The 19,164-nt window shown below is 60.1% G+C and overlaps 2 protein-coding genes across 6 annotated transcripts in view; one reads left to right on the forward strand and one right to left on the reverse strand.

The window, feature by feature from the left end:
- FAAP20 (FA core complex associated protein 20) overlaps nt 1-9,252 on the forward strand; it is a 34,310-nt gene extending 25,058 nt beyond the window's left edge. The window contains exon 4 of the mRNA XM_027110462.1: nt 8,652-9,252. Coding sequence (XP_026966263.1) covers nt 8,652-8,922 — 271 coding nt within the window. The 3' untranslated portion in view covers nt 8,923-9,252. The remainder of the gene's footprint in view (nt 1-8,651) is intronic.
- The window catches only part of PRKCZ (protein kinase C zeta), a 103,150-nt gene that overhangs the window by 17,656 nt on the left and 66,330 nt on the right, over nt 1-19,164 (reverse strand). For all 5 annotated transcript variants that reach the window (XR_003433478.1, XM_027110458.1, XM_027110460.1 and 2 more), the window contains 6 exons: nt 14,122-14,207; nt 9,250-9,381; nt 8,595-8,676; nt 7,560-7,612; nt 4,766-4,954; nt 1,846-1,943 (listed from right to left, as the gene is read on the reverse strand). Coding sequence is in view for 4 of the 5 variants with exons in the window: in XM_027110458.1 (XP_026966259.1) it covers nt 1,846-1,943; nt 4,766-4,954; nt 7,560-7,612; nt 8,595-8,676; nt 9,250-9,381; nt 14,122-14,207 (640 nt within the window). In the remaining variant the exon portion in view is untranslated. The remainder of the gene's footprint in view (nt 1-1,845; nt 1,944-4,765; nt 4,955-7,559; nt 7,613-8,594; nt 8,677-9,249; nt 9,382-14,121; nt 14,208-19,164) is intronic.

Genomic DNA, 19,164 nt, shown 5'->3' on the forward strand with positions numbered 1-19,164 from the left:
CCGGCTGTGAGTGCGAAGGCCGTACACAGCTTCTCACGTCAGTTTGGAAAGGCGCTACCGTGCGCACCTGCATCGTGGGGCTCACACAGAAACACCTGCGGGATGGTTTTTGTTTCCAATTCTAACCTTAACGCACCTGGGAACACGTGAGCCGGTGGATTTCCGGGACGTGAGTGCAGAAAGCGCTGTGCTCCTGTAACAGGGCTGGAAGTGAGGCTGAAACACCTGACCCTTGTACATCCACGCCCTACAAGTTCATACAGTGAAGTTAACTGAAAAACACAGCAAGACTCGTTTCACAATACGTTTAGGAAGCGTGGGGTTGGGGGGACACCCTCGGGCGTGCCCCATAATCCCAAGAGACCGGTCACAGCCAAAGAGAGGTGAGGAAAGCGCACCGGACACTATGCTGGGCCCTCCCGGAGCCCTGGGCGGGGGAAGAGGCTCGGCAGGCAGGGCGGCAAAGATGGACAGAGGGACCCAGGGGCAGCCTGGTTGCAGGGGCCTCGTCCACACGCCTAGGGGCCTGGACCGTCTCCCAGAAGCAATTGGGAAAGTGGTCGGGGGGCTCTGAAGCAGGTGATGGATACTTCAGATCTATGTTCTCGAAACATGGCTCAGTTCCAACGTGGGGGAACTGACAGCCTGGTGCCCCAGGGACCGGACGCCCCGAGGAGGCTGCAGCTGGGGCTCAGGGGGAAAGGGAGGGTCTGAGACCCACTCAGGAGGCAGAAGCACTGAGATCTGGGAAGGTGGCAACGCCAGTTCCGGTGGGAACAGGGGACTGAAGATCGAGAGAGGTGGGGTGGGTGCGGGGGGTGTCGGGGGGTGAGTCACTGCTCTGACCACAACGAAGCCCCGAGCAGAGAGTGGGCGGAGCAGGAGCGAGACCGTCGCGCAGAGAGGCTTGCTGCACGCTGGGCCCTGGCAGAGTCGGGCCCTCGCTCGATCCCTGGCTCCCTGCGCTGATGTAAACCTTCCCCAAGAGATAAGCGTATCTCACCGTGATCACACTGCACGAACAACACAGTTTACACGGAACACCTGCTGCTGGCTGGGAGTGTGGGACTTGGGCATGTGTTAGGTAGAGGTGCCTGCGTGACCCGCCCCCAGTAAACCCCGAGTTTCACAATTCCCTGTGGAGGGATTCAGGGTGTCCTGTGGGACTCCACAGGGAGGGACTCCGGGAGCTCACGCCGGTTTCCTCCCGACTTCACCCCGTGCGTCGTTTCCCTTTACGTCCTTCCACAGCAGTAAGCCTTAGCCCTGAGTCTGACGATGTGCCGTGTCCTGCAAGTTCTCCTAAGTCACCGAACCTGGGGGTGGGCCCTGAGCACCCGACCCAGAACACAGTAACTTTTCAAGTAAACAAACTGTGTGAGTTCAAGTCATCTGGCCGAGAAAATTCCAAACTGAGTGTACGCTGACTATCCTGGACCAGCAGTTCCAAACCTTTTTAAAGTAGAATTCTAATATGTACCAAGCTTCTAGGTGAGGCTGGTTAGTATTTATTCATTTATCCCACTAACCAGTGAGATCCATAAGCAGATAGACAGGCCCCCGCTCACAGTGGCGTCCCAATCCCCGACCCCATGCTTGGACCAGTGGGATGCTCAATAAATAATTTGTAAACAGAATTGAAGAATTGAGCTTCATTTGTATGAAATTTACTTAATATGACGCCGGCCAATGAGAACAACGCAGCTAGTCTGAGGAACCAAAAAGCCCCCACACCTGCAGACAGGAGGACCCTACAGACGACAGCAGAAACCTCGTGACGACACAGCCTCCACACGGTGCAGGTCAGAGAGCAGCAGAACCCCAGAAGCGCCCCCTTCCTCTTACCGACTTGTTGTCTGGAAGCAGGAGTGTAAGCCGACCAGGAAAGGGTTGCTGGATGCCTGCTCAAACACGTGCTTCTCTGTCTGTACCCAGTCAATGTCCTGAAATAGAAGCCAGGGAGTGTGAACACTTCACGGGCATATCCTGGAGAAGGGGAGGCAAGAGAGGAATGTCAGCTCTGCTTGAGGGGAGACCATGCAGAGAGGAGAAGAAAACGCCCGCTGAGAAATTCTCCCCACCACCATCGCCACCCCACCACTGTCACCCACTACCATCCGTCATCTTCACCTTCACCATCACCACCATCAGCATCTCCACCACCATCAGCATCGTTACCTGTCATCTATCACCGTTCACATTTCTCACTGTTTCTACCACCATCACCAAAGCCACCATCACCAGCTGTGCACTGGCCTCTGGGCTACAGGCTCTCCCGCACTGCCCCGTGTGCTGCCCATGGCAGCCTTGGAAAGTCTGTATTATCATCTCCACTTAAGACAGGAGGAAACAGAGAATGGAGGTTTCTCCAACACCCCACACCCACCTCCCAAGCACCAGCTCCCACGGCAGGGCTATCTCCCTCCCAATCCACCCTGGAACTTGGGGAAAACTCAGCTTGAGAGTCTCAGCTTTGGTTCCATTACAACCCCAGAAAGCAGAGTCGGACGAGAGTCCCCAAATTCCCCGGGTTAGACCTCTTGTCTCAGGGTTGGGAAGCGAGAGGGAACGGGATGCCTGCCTTCCCCTGAAGGTTTCTGGAAAAACGAGCAGACTCTCAGTGAGCATCCCTTTGGTGGCCAAAGACCGTCTGGGTTCCTCGTCCTGGGGCTGGGTCCTGACCCCTCTGCCCCTCGCTCCCGGGGACGCCCTGGCCGGCAGGCTCCGTCTGACCAGCCCCACCTCCCCCAGCTCCACTCGCTCGTGCAATGGCCACCCGGTGTCCGCACTCAGCGTCTCATGTGCAGAGCCGGCCTCAAACAGAGCCCTTGACTGTCCCTGTGTCTGTTCTCGCAGGCACCGGGCCACCCGGATGCTCAGGAAGGAAACGCCGTTGGGTGGGTGATGCCTCCTCCCCCACGCCCCCGGGTCCACCTGCCTCCCGCCTGCCGGACTCCCCACGCTAGTTTAACAAAACGCCACAGACCTCGAGACTCAAATCCTCCAAACTGTATCCTCTCGCTGCTCTGAGGCAGAAGCCTCTGGGCTCAGGGTGTGGGCAGGGCCCCGCGGAGGGTCCTTCCTGCACCTCCAGGGGACTCTGGCCCTTCTCCGCCTCTGTCTTCACAGTGACTTCTCTGTGTGTGTTTTCCTTCCTTCCTGTCTCAAATCTCTCCCTGCCCTTCTCTAAAAGGACACTCGTCACTGGATTTAAGGCCCCCCAGCTGATCCAGCATGACCACCGCAGGATCTGTGATTACATCTCCCCAAATAAGGTCCTGTTCCCAGGTTCCTGGGATTGGGACGGGGGCCACGGGACGGCAGCGCCTCTCACAAACGCACAGTTGGCCCACGCGCCACAGCCTAGGGTCTCGCTCCCCTGAGACCACCTCCGAGTCCGAGCTCCAGTCCCCGCCACGTGCGAAGATGCCGAGAGCGACCACAGCAGTAACTCTCTCTGGAGGCCTCTCCTCTCAGCGTTCTAGAAACCGGCCCTCACACACCATCAACCCTCCAGCCGGCCGCAGGCTGGGAAGGGGCTTGGAATCCTCTTGCGGGCTGCAACCGGCAGTGAAGACGCCGGCCGGACCCCGCACTTCCTGGGGCCTCCGCTGCCTCAGCTGTGAGGCACGGATGTCCCAACTCACCTGTGAGCTCAGCACCCAGGGCTGAGGGGCCAGCTGGGCGCTGTGAGCACTGCACAAACGCACTTGCTGGGAGGACAGGTCGGGACTCGGCGCAGCCCCGCTCTGCCCTCTGAACTGCGAGCCTGGGCCGGGGAGCCCGCCCGTGGCCCCCGCTCCACGGGCGCCAAGCGGCCTCATGGGTCAGCAGCAGCTGCACCGGAACAGAGTGTCTGCTCCCCGTGAAACCAGTTCTCTGCTTCTTAGGGACGTCACCCCCGTTCAGGGGTCAAAGAAACAGGTCAAAAGTACGTCAGGCCAAGAAGCCCATGAAAAGGAGCTCAACACGTTGTCACTATGGGAATGCCAATCAAAGTCACTTCATACCCACCAGGACAGCAATGGTCAAAAAACAGCAAATAGCAAAAGCGTCAGCAAGAACGCGCAGAAATTGGGAACCTCACGCGTTGCTGTTGGGAATGTAAAATGGCACAGCTGCCGTGGAAAACAGTTCCTCAGAAAGGTAAACATAGAACGACCCTATGACCCAGCAGCTCGCCTCCTGGGTAAACACCCAGGACGAGTGGAAATAGGGACTCGACAAATAACCGCACGGAGCCGTTCACGGCAGCGCGACTCAGGCAGCGACGCAGAGACAAGCCCAGGGCCTGTCAGCAGCGGACGCAGAGACAAGCCCAGGGCCCGTCAGCAGCAGACGCAGAGACAAGCCCAGGGCCCGTCAGCGGGTGAACAGAGAGGCCCGAGGGGGTGGATCCATAAAACGCAACGTGGCCGAGGCCTAAAAGGGAGGAAGGACGCGCAGATACCCGCTACCACGTGGATGGACCTTGAGAACACGACGCTCCGTGAGAGAGGCCGGACGCAGAAGGTCCCATAACGCACGGTTCCACTTACACAGAGCGTCCAGAACAGGCAAATCCAAGGAGACAGTGGCGGCCGTAAGGGCCGGGGAGGGGGCCGGGGGGCACTGCTCACGGGGACGGGGCGGGGTGCTGGCGAGGGTGGCCCGACACCGTGAATGCGCTGAACGCCACTGAACTGCGCGCTTGAAAGCGGTCAGCTGGCAAACTCGGTTACGTGTGCTGACTTCCATCCGAAGGAGCGAGCAGGCGGGCCCTCACCTCGTCGTCGTGGACCAGCTCCTTCTTCACCACCTTCATGGCGTAGACCTGATCGTTCTTCTTCAGCCGTACCAGCAGGACCTTGGCATAGCTCCCGCGTCCGATGACCCTGAGCAGGTCGAAGTCCTGCAGCCCGAGCCCCTGAGATATTTTGATCCCGTCCATCCCATCGATGACCGGCTTGAGGTCCTGAGGGAGGGAGGACAAAACGGGAGGAAGCGGAAAGGAGACTCGTGCGCGACGGGGGAAGACGTGGCGTCCGCGCCCCGGAGCCCAGAGCCCCATCCTGCTCATAAGTCCTGACTCTCTGTCCCAAAGGCCGCCGCCTCCACGCCACCCAGGAGCAAACCCCAAGAGCTTCTGGTGGAAGGGGCCGGAAATCCGAGAGCCGTCATCAGCCACCGGTGGGCCTTCTGCAAGCAAGGAAGGATGCTCGGGGCCAGTCCCGCCTGGACAGGCCGAGGAGGTGGCCGCAGGCTCACACACCCAGGGGCCATCGGTGCAGCGGCCGGAAGGCCACCTGGCCCTCCCTGGGGGGTTGCAAAGCATAACTTGCTAATGTCTGGAAAGACCTTCCAAAGCAAGTACCACTAGAAACTATATACGATGAAAGAGAAAGGCACCGTGATTAAGGGCACAAGCTCCCCTCCTGAGAATTATCTCTGGCAAGGATTCTCTGGTGGAGGGAGTTAGGTAACTAAGTGTTCCTGACTCACTCCAGACACAGAATACCAGGGAGAAAGACCTAGACGTCCAGGCGGGGACACTGACCTTGGGAAAGGTGTGGCCTCTCGAGGTGTTGCTGTTCCCTGAGGTCCTGTGCACAGAGGTTGAGCTCCAGCTGGAAATGTCCTTGCTCAGAACCACAACTTCCTGAGCCTCACTTATCACCCAGAGCCCAGTTGTGATGCTGTGATTTGTAACACCAAGTTCCTCTCTGTTCTAGGGCCCCATTCCTGGCACACAGCTCCTAAAACCTGGGGGGATTTCCTAAGTGCCGAGAGCCAGCAAGGTGTGTTTTGTTATGTTAATGAGGCAACTACAGGGAAGCCTCTAGGTCACCTAAGGATGCAGCTGGCTGCCAGGGGAACCAACTCAGGGATCAGAAGGTCAGTCCCATCCCCTGACCTCCCAGGAGGGGAGAGGGGCTACAGCCCAACTCCAGCGCCAATGGCCAATGATTTAATCATCGCACCTGTGTAATGAAGCCTCCGTAAAACCCCCAAAAGGAGAGGTTTGGAGAGCTTCTGGGCTGGTGACGTGGAGATCTGGGAGTGGCCCTCGCTCAGAGACCGTGGAAGCCCTCGCCCCTTCCCCACTCCTTGCCCTGTGAGCCTCCTACAGATGGCTGCTCCCGAGTTACAACTCTTTAAAATAACCCGGTGATCTGGTGAGTAAAATGTTTCTGAGTCCCGTGGGCCGTTCTCACAAATTAATTGAACCTGAGGAGGGGGTCGTGAGACCCTCCAATTTGTAGCCAGTCGCTCAGAAGCACTTGCAACTGGCATCTAAATTGGGAGGAGGGGTCTGTCTCGTGGGACTGAGCCCCTGACCTGGGGGATCTGTTCCCCGGTTGATGGTGTCAGAGCCGGGTTACACTGTAGGACACTCAGCGTCTGCTGAGAATTGCAGAGCTGCTGGGTAGTGTGGAAAGCACACACAGAAAATAAAGGCAGGCTTTTATGCAAATAAACTTTGACTAAAACTGCAGCCCTGGACCCGCTGTGCTGTCTGTGCTGTCTGGGTGGAGAGGACGTGGGAAGGCCTCACCCGCAGCAGAAGACGGTGCCAGGATTGGGCCCCCAAGAACCTTTAGGGCAGCAGCCTCTGGGGCTTCATAACAGACGTGCCCCTGGTGAGACCCAGCTGTGGGGCGGCAGGGCCTGTTCCCGGAGCTGTCATCTCCCCACTCCTCGCCACCTCTCCTTCACTGCCGCCCGACAGGCCGACTCCCCCACCACAGACACCCCATCCCCCCCAAACCAGAGGGCCCGTGGGAGCTGCCTGTGGGCGCCAACGTCCCTGCCACACAAGGCGCTGAGTCCCAGAGACGGGGACTCCCGCCACAGGGGAGGGGGACGGCCGCAGAAAATGTAAGAACCTGGGTGCTGGAGTGGGCGTGACAGCCAGGTCAGAGTGAGCCCACGCCCCAGAGGCCCGCTTTCTCTCAAAGCACAAGAACACGGGGTTTCCTTTGTGGAGGTCACGGGTGCCCCTTGTGGCCCACCGTGATGGCCTGAGCCACCGGTACTGATGTGGAAACGGCCACGCCGGCAGTCAGTGCCGTGGAAAGCTTCCTGTGCGCCGGGCATGGTGCTAAGCGTTTACACAATGCTCTCAGTTTACCCTCACGGAAAGGCGCAATCATTATCCACACTTGACAGAAGAGGATCCTGAGGTCAGAGGGGTCCCCTGACGCGGGCTCAGACCAGGCCTGCAGCTTGGGCTCACACAGACTCAGCCAGTGACCCCTCACGCCCAGTTCTGCGTGGGTGAAAGAGTACGTACAATGAGCACCATATGCTCACCTCAGATTCAGCAACGGCTCACGTGCTGCCATGTTCACTTGCTCTCTGCCCATTCGGCTGTACAGAGAGCACCTCTGTGCTACATGTCTGGAAGACCTCCCAGACCTCTGCCCTGGAAGCCTCAGTGTGCGCGATCCCCGATGCCGCAAGGCCGTGCTCCCCCCAGCCCTCCTCGTTCATATTCGAGTTTCCACGACTGCCCCAGAAATGAGCTAAAGCACCTGCAAACAGGACGCTGGAAATACCGACGAGCCGTCTGCACTCACCTCAGGTTCATCTTCAATGTTATCATGTTTCCGGGTTGAAGAAATATAAGCAACTAGTGAAGAAAGGAAGAAGAAAGCGGTGTTACAGGCGTCGTCGGGGACGCGGCCCGAGACCCCCACGGCCCTTGCCCCTCTGTGGAGACACAGTGGCCCAGGCCAGGCCGCCAGGCCAGCCAGTGCTCAGGGTGAAGGCCTGGCAGCCACTCTGACTCAACTAGAGACTTAAGAAAATGCAGCTTCCTGGGCCCCACCCAGACCTGCTGACTCTGAACCTCTGGGGCTGGGAACCTGCCTCTGTGACAAGTTTCCCTAGTGATTCTTCTGAAGTGACGGATCGTAAGATTCTGGTGTCTAGCCTTCCGGTCTTTGTTCTCATGGTACGCAGATGGCTGGCTGGTGGACGGGTACTTGTTACGGGTCTCCTTTACATGAGGTGCTGTGCTAAGGGTTTTATGCTCCGTGGCCTCCTGTCATCCCAGGGGATGGAACTCATTTATCAAACGAGGGCTAGGGCCCTTGCACACCCTTGTAACGGTGCACAGAACTGCAGAAGCTCAGAGCTGGGCCATCAGTCCAACTGGTATTCAGAGTCACTCTCTGAATGCTTCTTAGCATTAAAAAAAGTCTCTCCCCAACCAAAAAAAAAAGAGAGAAAGAAAGAAAGAAAAACAATCCACTAAAACTCAAGAACTACACAGTAGCCTGCAGTGCGCACTGCAGGCCTTTCCACAGAGATGGGTATCCATGGTGCCCGCTGCGCTACGTGCCTCTTAGAACGTCTGAAGTCGGCACAGAGGGCAACCCCGCCCCGGGCTCCCCAGGCAGCAGCACACAGAGACGTGGGCGCCCAGGGAAGGCCACCCCGCCCACTTCTGACCGGACGAGGGGGCCCTGAGAGCCCTCCCCAGTCCTGCAGCGAGCACGGGACATGCTCCCAGGTACTGGCCCCTGGTGAGAGGAGAGGATCTAAAAGGGTGCCCCGGGGGAAGGGGAGGCGGGCGGGTGTTCCCGGGGGGCGGGGCGAGCAGCCCCTACTTCCATCCGTCTCCTCAGAAGGAAGGTCCACGTCGTCACTCTTGTCGTCCACTGCAGGCTCCTGGGAAGGCATGACAGAATCCTGCAGAGAGACGGCAACACAGTGACCCGGCGGGCGCCACGACGGAGCTTCCGGAGACTTGTAAGTCACCTGTTATGTAACACACACTGTAACACACGTATCACTCAACTGTTACATCATCGCACTGAACACGGGAGGACGAGCACTGAAGCCACCTGTGAGTCCACAGGCCGAGGTGACCGCTCAGCCCCTCGGGCCGCGAGCTTCCCGGCAGGTGCTTTAAAAGCGCGTGTATTTACACAGTGACGCTGACTCCTCTCTCCCGCCCCCAGCCCCCATCACGCGTCGGCTGCAGTCAGGCCCCAGCTCCGGGTTCCACGGCTGACGTCACAATCAAGGAGGCTCCCTACTGGTGGACCCTGCGGCCCCCAAGAGTGCCGGGGGCTCCCAGGGCTCAGGAAGAGGGCCCGACCCGGACCGCGGACCTGGGCCGTCACCCTGCAGCCCACGGGAGCCCCCTCCTCTCTCTCGCGGGTGGCAGGGACGATGTCAGGGCCCCGCCTGGACAGAAGGAGGCCGAGGGCCCCTGGGGCAGTGTGGACACCCGCCCAGGCTGTGCCGGCCCCCACTCACCATATGCCTGTCGCAGCTCAGCGGGACGAGGACGTGGCAGCGCTTATGGACCAGCAGTTTGCAGTTGATGCACCTGTAGCCCTGCCTGGCGAGGCCCCATATCCTTTCACTGCACTGGCCACAGTACGCTCTCTGCACGGGACGAGAACAGCCGCTGTCAGCCGGGCCCGGTGCCCCCGGGGGCCCCGCCACGCCACGGACATGCTGCACCGTCACGACGCGCAGCTGGGGCGGGAGGTGGCCCCGTCGCCTCATCCAACCGGCACCAGGCCCCCGCCCAGGCTCGGCAGCTCCGTCCCAAGGTTGGGGGAACCGAGGGCCCCAAGGAGGGCACTGGGGCTCTGCTCCTTGTGAGGGAAAAGGGGAGGCCCCGGCAGGCAGGGGTGAGGAGACCCCTCCACGGGCAGCGCCCCCCCTGCTCGCAGGGCCTGGAGTGGGAGTCGTAGCTCCTACCAGGCTGCGCTCAGAACAGCCGAGGGGCCCCCTGTGGGTGGAGGGACCCAGGTGAGAAGCGGGTGGGAGAGCCGGCTGCCTGACCCTCGTCCAAACACCCACCTACACGACGACCACAGAAGCGACCCTGCCTGGTGTCAGGACGTGTCAGGATTCTGAGCTGCTCTGGGGCTCCATGCAATTATCTTGGCATTTTTCTCAGCGTTTTAAAAGATTTTAAATGGTCAATTTTTATTCTTCTTGGTTCTAAACACCTGAAATTCATGATCATTTTTGGCTTGTTTGGAGAAGTTTTTGGAATGTCACAAAGTGCGTGGAGGTGAGCGTGTGCAGAAGTCTGGTCACCCGCCCACCACTTGGCGTCCAAAGTCATCTTCGCAGTTCCCTGGTGTCCGCACGTCGACAGGTTCCCCACTTAGTTTTTTTCCAGCCATAACTTGTTTTCGCGTTTTACCCTCTTTTGCCTTTTTTTTTTTTTTAACAAATTTCTTTCTTTTGAGAGAGTCTCAAATTACTCCTGGAGAACAGAAAGGATACACGGTACCAGCCGCGCAATGCAGCTCATTTAGGAAACAGAGCGAACCCTCACGAGGTGCGGGCCTGAGGCACGGGACGGGCTGCTGGCGGCCAGCGGGCACCGAGAAGCCGATCTCCCACCAGGAAGGAGCCCCCTCCCCATACACAGAGCGCATACGTCTCAGTCACGGCCACGTGGTCAGCACCTGGGACAGTGCCCGGCACACAGTGGGTGCCCAATAAAGGTTTGCTGAAGACAAGTCCACACGCGTGCGCCCGCGCGCCCCCCTGCTTTCAACTTCGGTAACAGGAAAGAGAAGGATGTACCCAAGTCCCCCACGTTGCCGGAACCATCCCTTCCACGAGGAGGCCAACACGGGCTGTGGGACTCCCTCTGGGAACGGCCTGAGATGCGGCAGCAAGGGCCAGATGGGGGGCTGGACAGAGGGCCACCCCCCAGACCTCCGACTCGGGCCAATCCAGTTTAACGCCAGCCTTGGCACCTCTGCCCGAGGAGGGTGAGTGCTGGTGAGTAAACTCGGGGTTCAGGGAAGGGGCGGCATCTCTGAGGACCGCTCACCGTTCATGGAACCATTACAAAAATCCACGTCTTTTTATACCATGTGCTAAATGTGTTTCGCTTTCTCCAGAACACCATCGAACAATGCCTGGATCATGTTTAGGGGCAAACCCACAGCCACCTGGTATCTTCGCGAATTAACCAAGATCCCTCTTCCTACAGAGCCACCCTCGCCAGGGTCCAGGCCAGGACAACGGGGGATCAAGGGCAGCTGAGTTTGCCGGGTTCCAGCACCCGTCAGTCGCATCGAGGCCACGTGCAGGCATCCCCCCAGGAGGGGCAGCCACAATGTTGCCAAAGGCTCTTTATTTCAAAACTAGATTTGAATTATCAACGTTTCAAGAAACGTGCCAGTAAATAATAAAACTTAGGGACTTCCCTGGCGGTCCCGTGGTTGACTTGGTGCTTTCGCTGCCATGGCCCGGGTTCAATCCCTGGTCGGGGAACTAAGATCCTGCGAGCTGCGGCCAAAAAAACCCAATAATGATAATAAATAAAACTTAAAACCCAAGCTTCACGTCTCAGAAAGATCACGTGACTTAGTAGACTAATGGGTGCAAGTATTTTAAGCCCCTTACACGCTGCCGAGGCGGCTCCTCGCTCAGGCTTCAGTCACCGGCGTCCGGGGCTGCTTTCACACGGCAACAGCAATGGCCGAGTCAGGGCCCAGCTGTCGTGACAGAGGCTGCACGGCCCACAAAGCCTGAAATACCTGCTCGCTGCCTCAGCCCTGTTCCAGCTGCTCAGACCAACGGCCCCGGGGCTGAGGGCCTCAGGGCCTCCCGTTGTGGGCTGGACGCTGCCCCTGCGCCCCCATGAGTCCCCATCGGAGCCTTCCTCTCTGCTCGAGAAGCTCAGTTGTGTCCAGTGCAGAGACAGCTCCAGGCAGGGAGCTCGGGCCAGTGAGGCCGACAGCCCTTGCCTCCGTCCCTGGGTCACCAGTGAGGCCGACAGCCCTTGCCTCCGTCCCTGGGTCACCAGTGAGGCTGACAGCCCTTGCCTCCGTCCCTGGGTCACCAGTGAGGCCGACAGCCCTTGCCTCCGTCCCCGGGTCACCAGTGAGGCCGACAGCCCTTGCCTCCATCCCTGGGTCACCAGTGAAGCCGACAGCCCTTGCCTCCGTCCCTAGGTCACCAGTGAGGCCGACAGCCCTTGCCTCCATCCCTGGGTCACCAGCAAAGGAGGGCAGTGGCCTCCTTTATGCGCTTGTCCCTGGGAATCTGGCTGAGCCCGCAGAGCCAGGCGTGGAGCTCCTGAGACACGCGGGGTGGCCTCGCGGCCCCGTAATGAACACTGGTGGATGGTGCGGCCTCAGACGTGCAGCCCAAGGACCCTGGTGGGAACTGTGCCTGGTGACAAACGGCGACACGCCCGCCTCCCCATCTGTGAATGGCGGGGCTGGTTAAGAGTTGTCGGGGGTCTTGGGGTCGGCTCCCTCCTCGGCCTGGTGTCTGTGAAAAGCCGCTTGGCGCTCGGGGAGAGCGGGTGGGGACGGGGCTGGAGTGGGTACCGCCCCCCCCGCCACTGAGTTCCCCTCCTCCTTGAGGAGAAGCCTTTGCCCACAGAGTTTGGGGAGGGTGCGGCAGGAGGAGTGCCAGGCTCTGCACCCTGCCATCAGAGAAATGGGTTTTCCTCGGAGAACCTGCAGGGAGGTAGCGGCCAGGCCCCTCCGGCGGCCTTGCCGGGTGGGTGGGTTTCGTCCTGGGCCCGTGAGTCAATTTGTCATGAAGGGAAGCAGTTCTCTGATGTCCTGAAGGGTGGCCCATCCCGTCTGCCTGAGACCCTCTCTGGCAGAACCAAGCCGGTGCCCAGATGCACAGGAAGAGAAGCCACCGGCCACAAGCTGGCTGGTCGTCCGTTTTTTAAACAAACACGGGAGGGTGGGCAGTGGGGGCCTTGCGTCACGGGGCTGGACGTTCCCATTTCTCCAGGCTTCACCCGGTCCGTCTGGGTGGTTCACTGCAAAGTCTCACGTCCACACCCGTCGGCCAGGCCCATCACTCCCGCACCCCAGCCCTCTGCCAGCACTCGGCGACGCCCGACCTCCCCACAGCATCGATGTCCCGAGGACCCCGTGCCCTCCCAACGTTGCCAAGGCTCCCGGGGCCCTTCTCATTCCCGACAGACACGCCGCGTCCCTTCTTTACACCCAACATGGCGCCCAGGGCTCCCCCGCTGCCTCTTCCCCAGTCATCCATTACAGTAAACGATAACCCACTGTGTCGTGTGCGCCTCCCGTGTGCCAGGTGCGGGCACAACCTTCAGGGCAGAGTGCTGTGCCCGGCGGGAGGTGGCACACACGGGGCTGTGAGGGGCACGGAGGGGGCGCGCCACGTGGGGGGGGGCGGGGGGGCAGAGCGCTCAGCGCGTGCGGGGGTCCCCAGGTCAGCGGGCGCTCGGCTGCTGTACTGGACTCCGTGGTGTCCCCCCAGACTCAGGTCCACCCAGAACCTTAGGTGGAAAAGTATCTTTGTAGGTGCAGTTAGTTAAGCTAAAATGAGGTCAGACTGGGTCCTAATCGTGACGGGCGTCCTTGGGGAGCAGAGACAGAGAGCAGGCGGCAGAGGCTGGAGGGCTGAGCTCCCAGCCCAGGAGCTCCGAGGACCGCCAGCAACCCCAGAAGCTACACAGGAAGAAGGACCCTCCTAGAGCGGCGGGAGGCGAGCGGCCCCGCCCCACCTTGGCTTGCGCTCCAGACGGCGAGAGAATGGACGGCGAAGCATCCAGTTTGTGGTGCTTTGTGCCGGCAGCCCTGGGGCGCGTGGTCGCCGGCCATGGGGACACCTGCAGGTGCCTCCCCACCCACCTGCCAGCGGGACGGCTACACAGCCTCGCGAGCCCCATGGTTTCCGCAGGACACAGGGCAGCACGAGGAGCAACACCAGATGCTCGGCTAAAGCGCCTTCGGAGCGGGCCGGGCAGCGGGGCCCGCGGGCCGGGGGCTGGAGGGCTGTCTCGGGCTCTGGGCTTCGCAGGATACCCCTGGGACCAACAGGGACACTGTGGGGTAACACACGCATCCCGGTAACGGGACAAATCTGCGTCCCTTCTGAATGCACGCAGGCAGGCGGGACCACGGAGCCACAGCGCCTGGACAGGGGATCCCGTAACAGGGACACACAGGCCGAGTTCATCAGAAAGGCCCGAGCTGGCACTGAGCTGGCACCTTCCCGGGCTCAGGGAGCTTCGTAAAGGGCTCGTTGTCATCCAGGGACAGTGGCTGTGGAAGCGGCTCGAGGCCTCGCCTGTGCGCAGGGCAGAGCCCGGCACCTCCTCTGGCGGGGGGGAGTGGGGGCATCTCGGCGGCCTCGACAGCAACTCACCCTGTTAAAGCGCTTGGCTTGGAAGAGGTGGCCGTTGGCGCGGTACAGCTTCCGCCATCTTCTGGCTCCACGGCGGTAGATGGATTCTGGAAAGAACAGCAGAAAGGGGTAAAGAAACAGCCTAGTGGCCCACAAGCCCAGCTCCGCCACGTGCGGTGCGGTGGGGACAGGCCACCCGCCGAGCTGACACGCCTGCGTCCCCACAGCCACTCCTCACACGATCCCGGGGTCGACCTCCCCTCGATGCCCCTGGATATGCCGCGAGAGCTGCCCTCCGCGGAGGGTCAGGCTGTGAAGACATCGGGGCCCGTGTGGCCTCCCACGTGTTTCCTTTCCACCCCCTTCCCTCCGGGCGTGAAAACCAGGCCCCTCTCCACACAGGGACAGGCTCCGACGGGCCGAGGGCCCCCTGGACGTGCACGCCCAACCGTCCTCAGAGGGACCCTGGCCGCCGGGGAGTCCACGGTCAGCCCGAGACGGGCGTCTGTCCAGCCAGCACCATCCCGCCCCCTCCGTCCCGGGCTCCCGTTTGAAGGGCAAATCTAGGGACAGAAGTAAAGCCAAACCAACCGGACACTAATGTTGAATTGAAAGTTACCGTCGCTTTCACAACCTGCATTCGATAATTCAAACTCCTGAGGAAGGAGGCTGCTCGTTAAAAACGCGGAGCTGAACGTATAACCAGAACCGCTGGTTTTATTCTTCCTCAAAAACGTTTCCAACTTTGCTCCTTCAAAACACTTTGAAAGTATGTGAAAACAAAATACTCAGGACACAACGGGAAGCTTTGTGCCTTTACAAAGCTCTGTAGTGAAGGCGACTTTCATGAGAAGTCAGGGAAGTGCCAGGAATATACTGACATGGAAACCGTAACAGAATGTTTTTAAAACAAGCAAATTACAGCTCTGGCTGGAACCTGCCGAAACCAGGTCACAGTGACTGCAAAACCGGCTTCTCTCCCGTTACATGGGAGACGAAGTGGGAAACCAAGAAGCCGACACCCAGACAGAACAGGGCCGGCCAGAGGTAGCGTCCTCACCCCCCAGCCCATCTGCCCTGGGCTCCGAGGGGTCCCTGGTGACGCCCCAGGACCCCTGCCCGGATGACAGGGTGCGGCCCTCCCGGCCTGATTTGGGGGAAGCCTGGCCCCCGGCAGGTTCCCGCTAACGTCCCCGCGTGTGGCGCACACACACCCCGGCTGTCCCCGCAGACGGAGGCATGAGGCACCGAGTGACACAGACACACAGAGGGAGCCGGGCTCTCAGCCGGGGACGCGGTGGCACGACACTCCGGCTCCTTCCTGCGCTCACACACGCGCCGTGTGAAAGCCTGAAAATGCAGCCCACCGGATACCCTTCAAATCTGAGCAAAGCCACCCGAAATGAGAGACTCAAGGACGTCCTAGCAGAGGCCAAGGGTACCAGGGAGCCCCCAGCAGGCCGGAAAGCTCAGCGAGGGGACAGGATGGAGCCCTGCTGACCCCTGGGCACGGAGCAGGACTGAAGGAAGGCGGGCGATGCCCCGCCGTCCACAGAGAGAAGCCTGGAGCCCTGCTGCTACGCGCCCTCCCAGATCACACGTGGAAGCCCTACCCCCAGCCCCCATGTGACTGTATTTGGAGGTGGGGCCCCTAAGGAAGCAATGGAGGTTAGTGGTCAGAGCGTAGGGCCCCTGACGGGATTAGCATCCTCGCAAGAAGAGGAGACACTCGAGCTCGGTCTCCAGGGCGGCAGGACACCGGGGAGGCGGCGAGCGAGCCCAGTGTCCTCACCAGGCACCGACCCTGTTGGCACCTGGGCCTCAGCCGTCCAGCCTCCAGACCCTGGGAAGTGAGCTCCTGTGGTCTCCGCCCCCATCCAGGTATCGTGAGGGCAGCCCACGCAGACCGGACGCCTGCCTCACTCCACACACAAGCCGCGGCCTCAAAAGATAAGGACTCACCACGAGAGGCAAAGTGACAAAAAAGCACCGGCCCAAAGAGGAGAGGGACACACCTGAGTACCGTGAGGGGAGGACGCATGTCCATCCAGAGGCCGCCCGAGAGGCCGACAAACCGTCTCCATCATCAGCCGCACCAAGAGACAGGTTAACGATTCGGGATGCGGGAGGTGCTTCCACAGATCGGCGAGGAAAGAGCAGCAGAAGCGTCAACGAAAGACAAGCCTCCGCAACGGCAAATACCGTCAAGGACCAGAGCAATCGGAAGTCGCCTGTCCTCCGAGACACGGGCGAAACCGGGGCCAAAACTGACTGTCGAGAGGACGCGTGCTTCCCCGGGACCCAGCAATTGCACTGCTCCGAGACCAAGGCCCGAGGGACCTCACACGTGGGCTCGCAGCCGGCAAAGGGTGTTTGCGGATGCCCAGGCCCATCGGCAAGAGGACAAGTGACCTGCGGGCGTGGCCGTTCAGGAGGACCCGTCGGCCGTAACCTGACTTGAGCTGTGCTCAGCAGCCCAGACGCATCTTCCAAAATCAAACCAAATAAGAAATCAATATGAAGCGACGTACTGACGTCCATAAAGCGGGCTCTGTGAAATGATGCCCTTGTTACCAAACTAAAAAATAAGCAAAACGGACAGTGTGTCGTTTCAGGATGCGCAGGTGTGAGATGAAATCCTTCTGGTCAGTGGAAGACCAGAAGCAGTGGGTCTGCGCTGGGCGGGTCGGCTGCTAAGGGCACGCGTGTCCGCTCCGTTGTGTTTTATAACGCACGTGAGTCCCATGCTCTTGAAGTGCCTCGAGTGCTGCAGTGAACGATGTACGATCAGAACTGTAGAAACACAGAGGGAGGGGCCCGAGGCAGCAACAACGACATGGTTATAAACTAGTTTCAGATTTTAATAGAAACACAGAGCTCTGAGTCTGCACAGAAAGGCCCCGGCCGCTGCATGCGACCCCGCCGCAGGGGCCCACATCCATGCCCCCACCGGCTCGCACCCTGACCAGCGGGGAGCAGCGCCTGTGGACGTGCGCTTCACACCCACGGCAGAACACCGACCAGCAGGGCTGCCTCAGAGAGCCACGGCACTGATGTGACACCGCTCCCAGGCCACAGAAGTTGCAGATGTGCAAGTTAAGGGAGGGGAACTAGGGAGTAAAGTGGTGAGCAGGCAGGAGGGGGCCACATCCTCTAGGCCCCTCCCGACGACCAGCCCTCCTGGGGGAAGGGTCAGTGCATGTCCTGCGCACACAGGACCGCCGTGCCATGTCGGGCAGAGGTGTGACCGTGCTGTTGTCTTTAACTAGAGACTGAGCATGGTTTCCGGAGATGCCTCTTGGCAAGGAGGGGAATGTGGTGGTTAATTTCATGTGTTAGCTGCGTTGGGCCACGGTGCCCAGATCTGTGGTCAAACATTATTCTGGATGTTTCTGTGAGGGTGTTTCTGGATGAAATGAACGTTTAAACCAATGAGGGTGGGCCTCGTCCGATCAGGCGAAGGCCTGAAGAGACCCCAAGGTTGACGTCCCCCAGCGAGAGGAAGTCCTGCAGCAGATGGACTTCGGACCTGAACTACGGCAGTGGCTCTTCCTGCACCCAGCCTGCAGCCTCCGTGACATGTGAACGAATCCCTCACAGTGAACACTCTCTCTACACACACGTCCTGTTTATTCTCGTCTGGAGAACTGACTCACATGAACTCTCAGGTGGACTTTCCATCACTCCCCACCCCAGGCAGAGACAGGAAGGTGCCGTCAGAGACCCTGGCAGTGCACAGCCCGGCTCCACACCCTGGCATCACTTCCGGCAGAGGCGGGGGAGCCCCTGTGGTCTCCAATCCACACCCACGTTGCCACCTGGAAAGCAGTGCCCAGGTGACTCACAAGGAACCACAAGGGACAGCAGGGCATCCTGCATTTAAAAATATATATATTTTTTTAAACAGAGTTTTTGTTCTGAAGTAATTTCAGATGTACAGAAAGTTGCAAAGACAGTTCAGAGAGCTCCTGTGTGACCTGCCTGCAGTCTCCCCTCGGTTAGCATTGCTCCGACACAGTGTGAAAAAGAAAAGGACACACGTTCTCAGGGAACACGCATGTGCAGAGCGCATCCCGGGGCGGGCGCTCTGGGGATGACCCGTCCCACCGCCCGCTGCACCCACCGCGGGCCCTGAGTGTCCACCTTCCCATTCGGCTGATCTCAGTGGTAAACGGTCCGGAAGCTCAGCCGGGTGGGCTGGCAAGGCCTCCATGGGAAGCGGGCCCTGGGGGGCGGCTCCGGCTGACCCCGCAGCTGCTCCACCCGGAATCCTGGTGGGTCAGGAGGCTCGACTTCGGAGTCAGAGTTGCTCGAAGTCAGAGCCTGCGGGGCACCTTGAGGTGTCCGGTCGCCTCCACGGCGCCTGTGCTCTGGACGGACATAGAGCGGGAACGACAGTGGGCCCTCGTGGCCCCGTCTGCTCAGCCGCTCCTATACCTTCTCAGCCTGAATGACACCCTCAAAGCAGCTCTCCGCTTGTCTTTGGAATTCTATAATTAGGACGGCTGCAGGGAACTTTAATGAGCTCAGTTTCTATGGCAATGGAGCATCTTGAGGGCTCTGACAAGGCGAAGAAAATACACTTTAAAAAAGGAGCTTAGAGCAACAGACCTTGAAACAAACCAGGCAGCCCCCAGATTTTGGGGGGAGCATGGGGTGCTCCGAATTTTCAGGGCAGATCACGATGCTACTGGAAGCCTCTCTGACTGTTTGCTGGACACGGACCCACCGCCCAGGTGACCAGCCCAGCACAACCCCCGGACAGCCCTAGAGCACCTCGAAACTGTGGCGGGAGCGCTCCGGCGACGGGGCATGTGGGTCAGCCGAGAGCCGTCCTGGTGGTTCCGGGTTGGTGACCAGCCCGAGGCAAGGCCAGGGAGCTGGTGAGGGGCCCTCGTCCCTCAGGCTGGGGGTGGGGTCCTCAGCAGAGCGCGCGCTGCTGCCCCCAGGCCCAGCTCCCTCCGGGCGAGTGGCGTCCCCTGGGGTCCATGCTCAGGAGGGCGGGGCCTGTGTCCAGTGCGCAGCGCACTCACTCAGGCCACCCTGTCCTCACCGACCACACAT

The sequence above is a fragment of the Aethalodelphis obliquidens genome, unplaced genomic scaffold (genome assembly GCF_003676395.1).
Source record: "Aethalodelphis obliquidens isolate GAN/ISIS:26980383/991018 unplaced genomic scaffold, ASM367639v1 scaffold9, whole genome shotgun sequence".
NCBI classification, from domain to species: domain Eukaryota; kingdom Metazoa; phylum Chordata; class Mammalia; order Artiodactyla; family Delphinidae; genus Aethalodelphis; species Aethalodelphis obliquidens.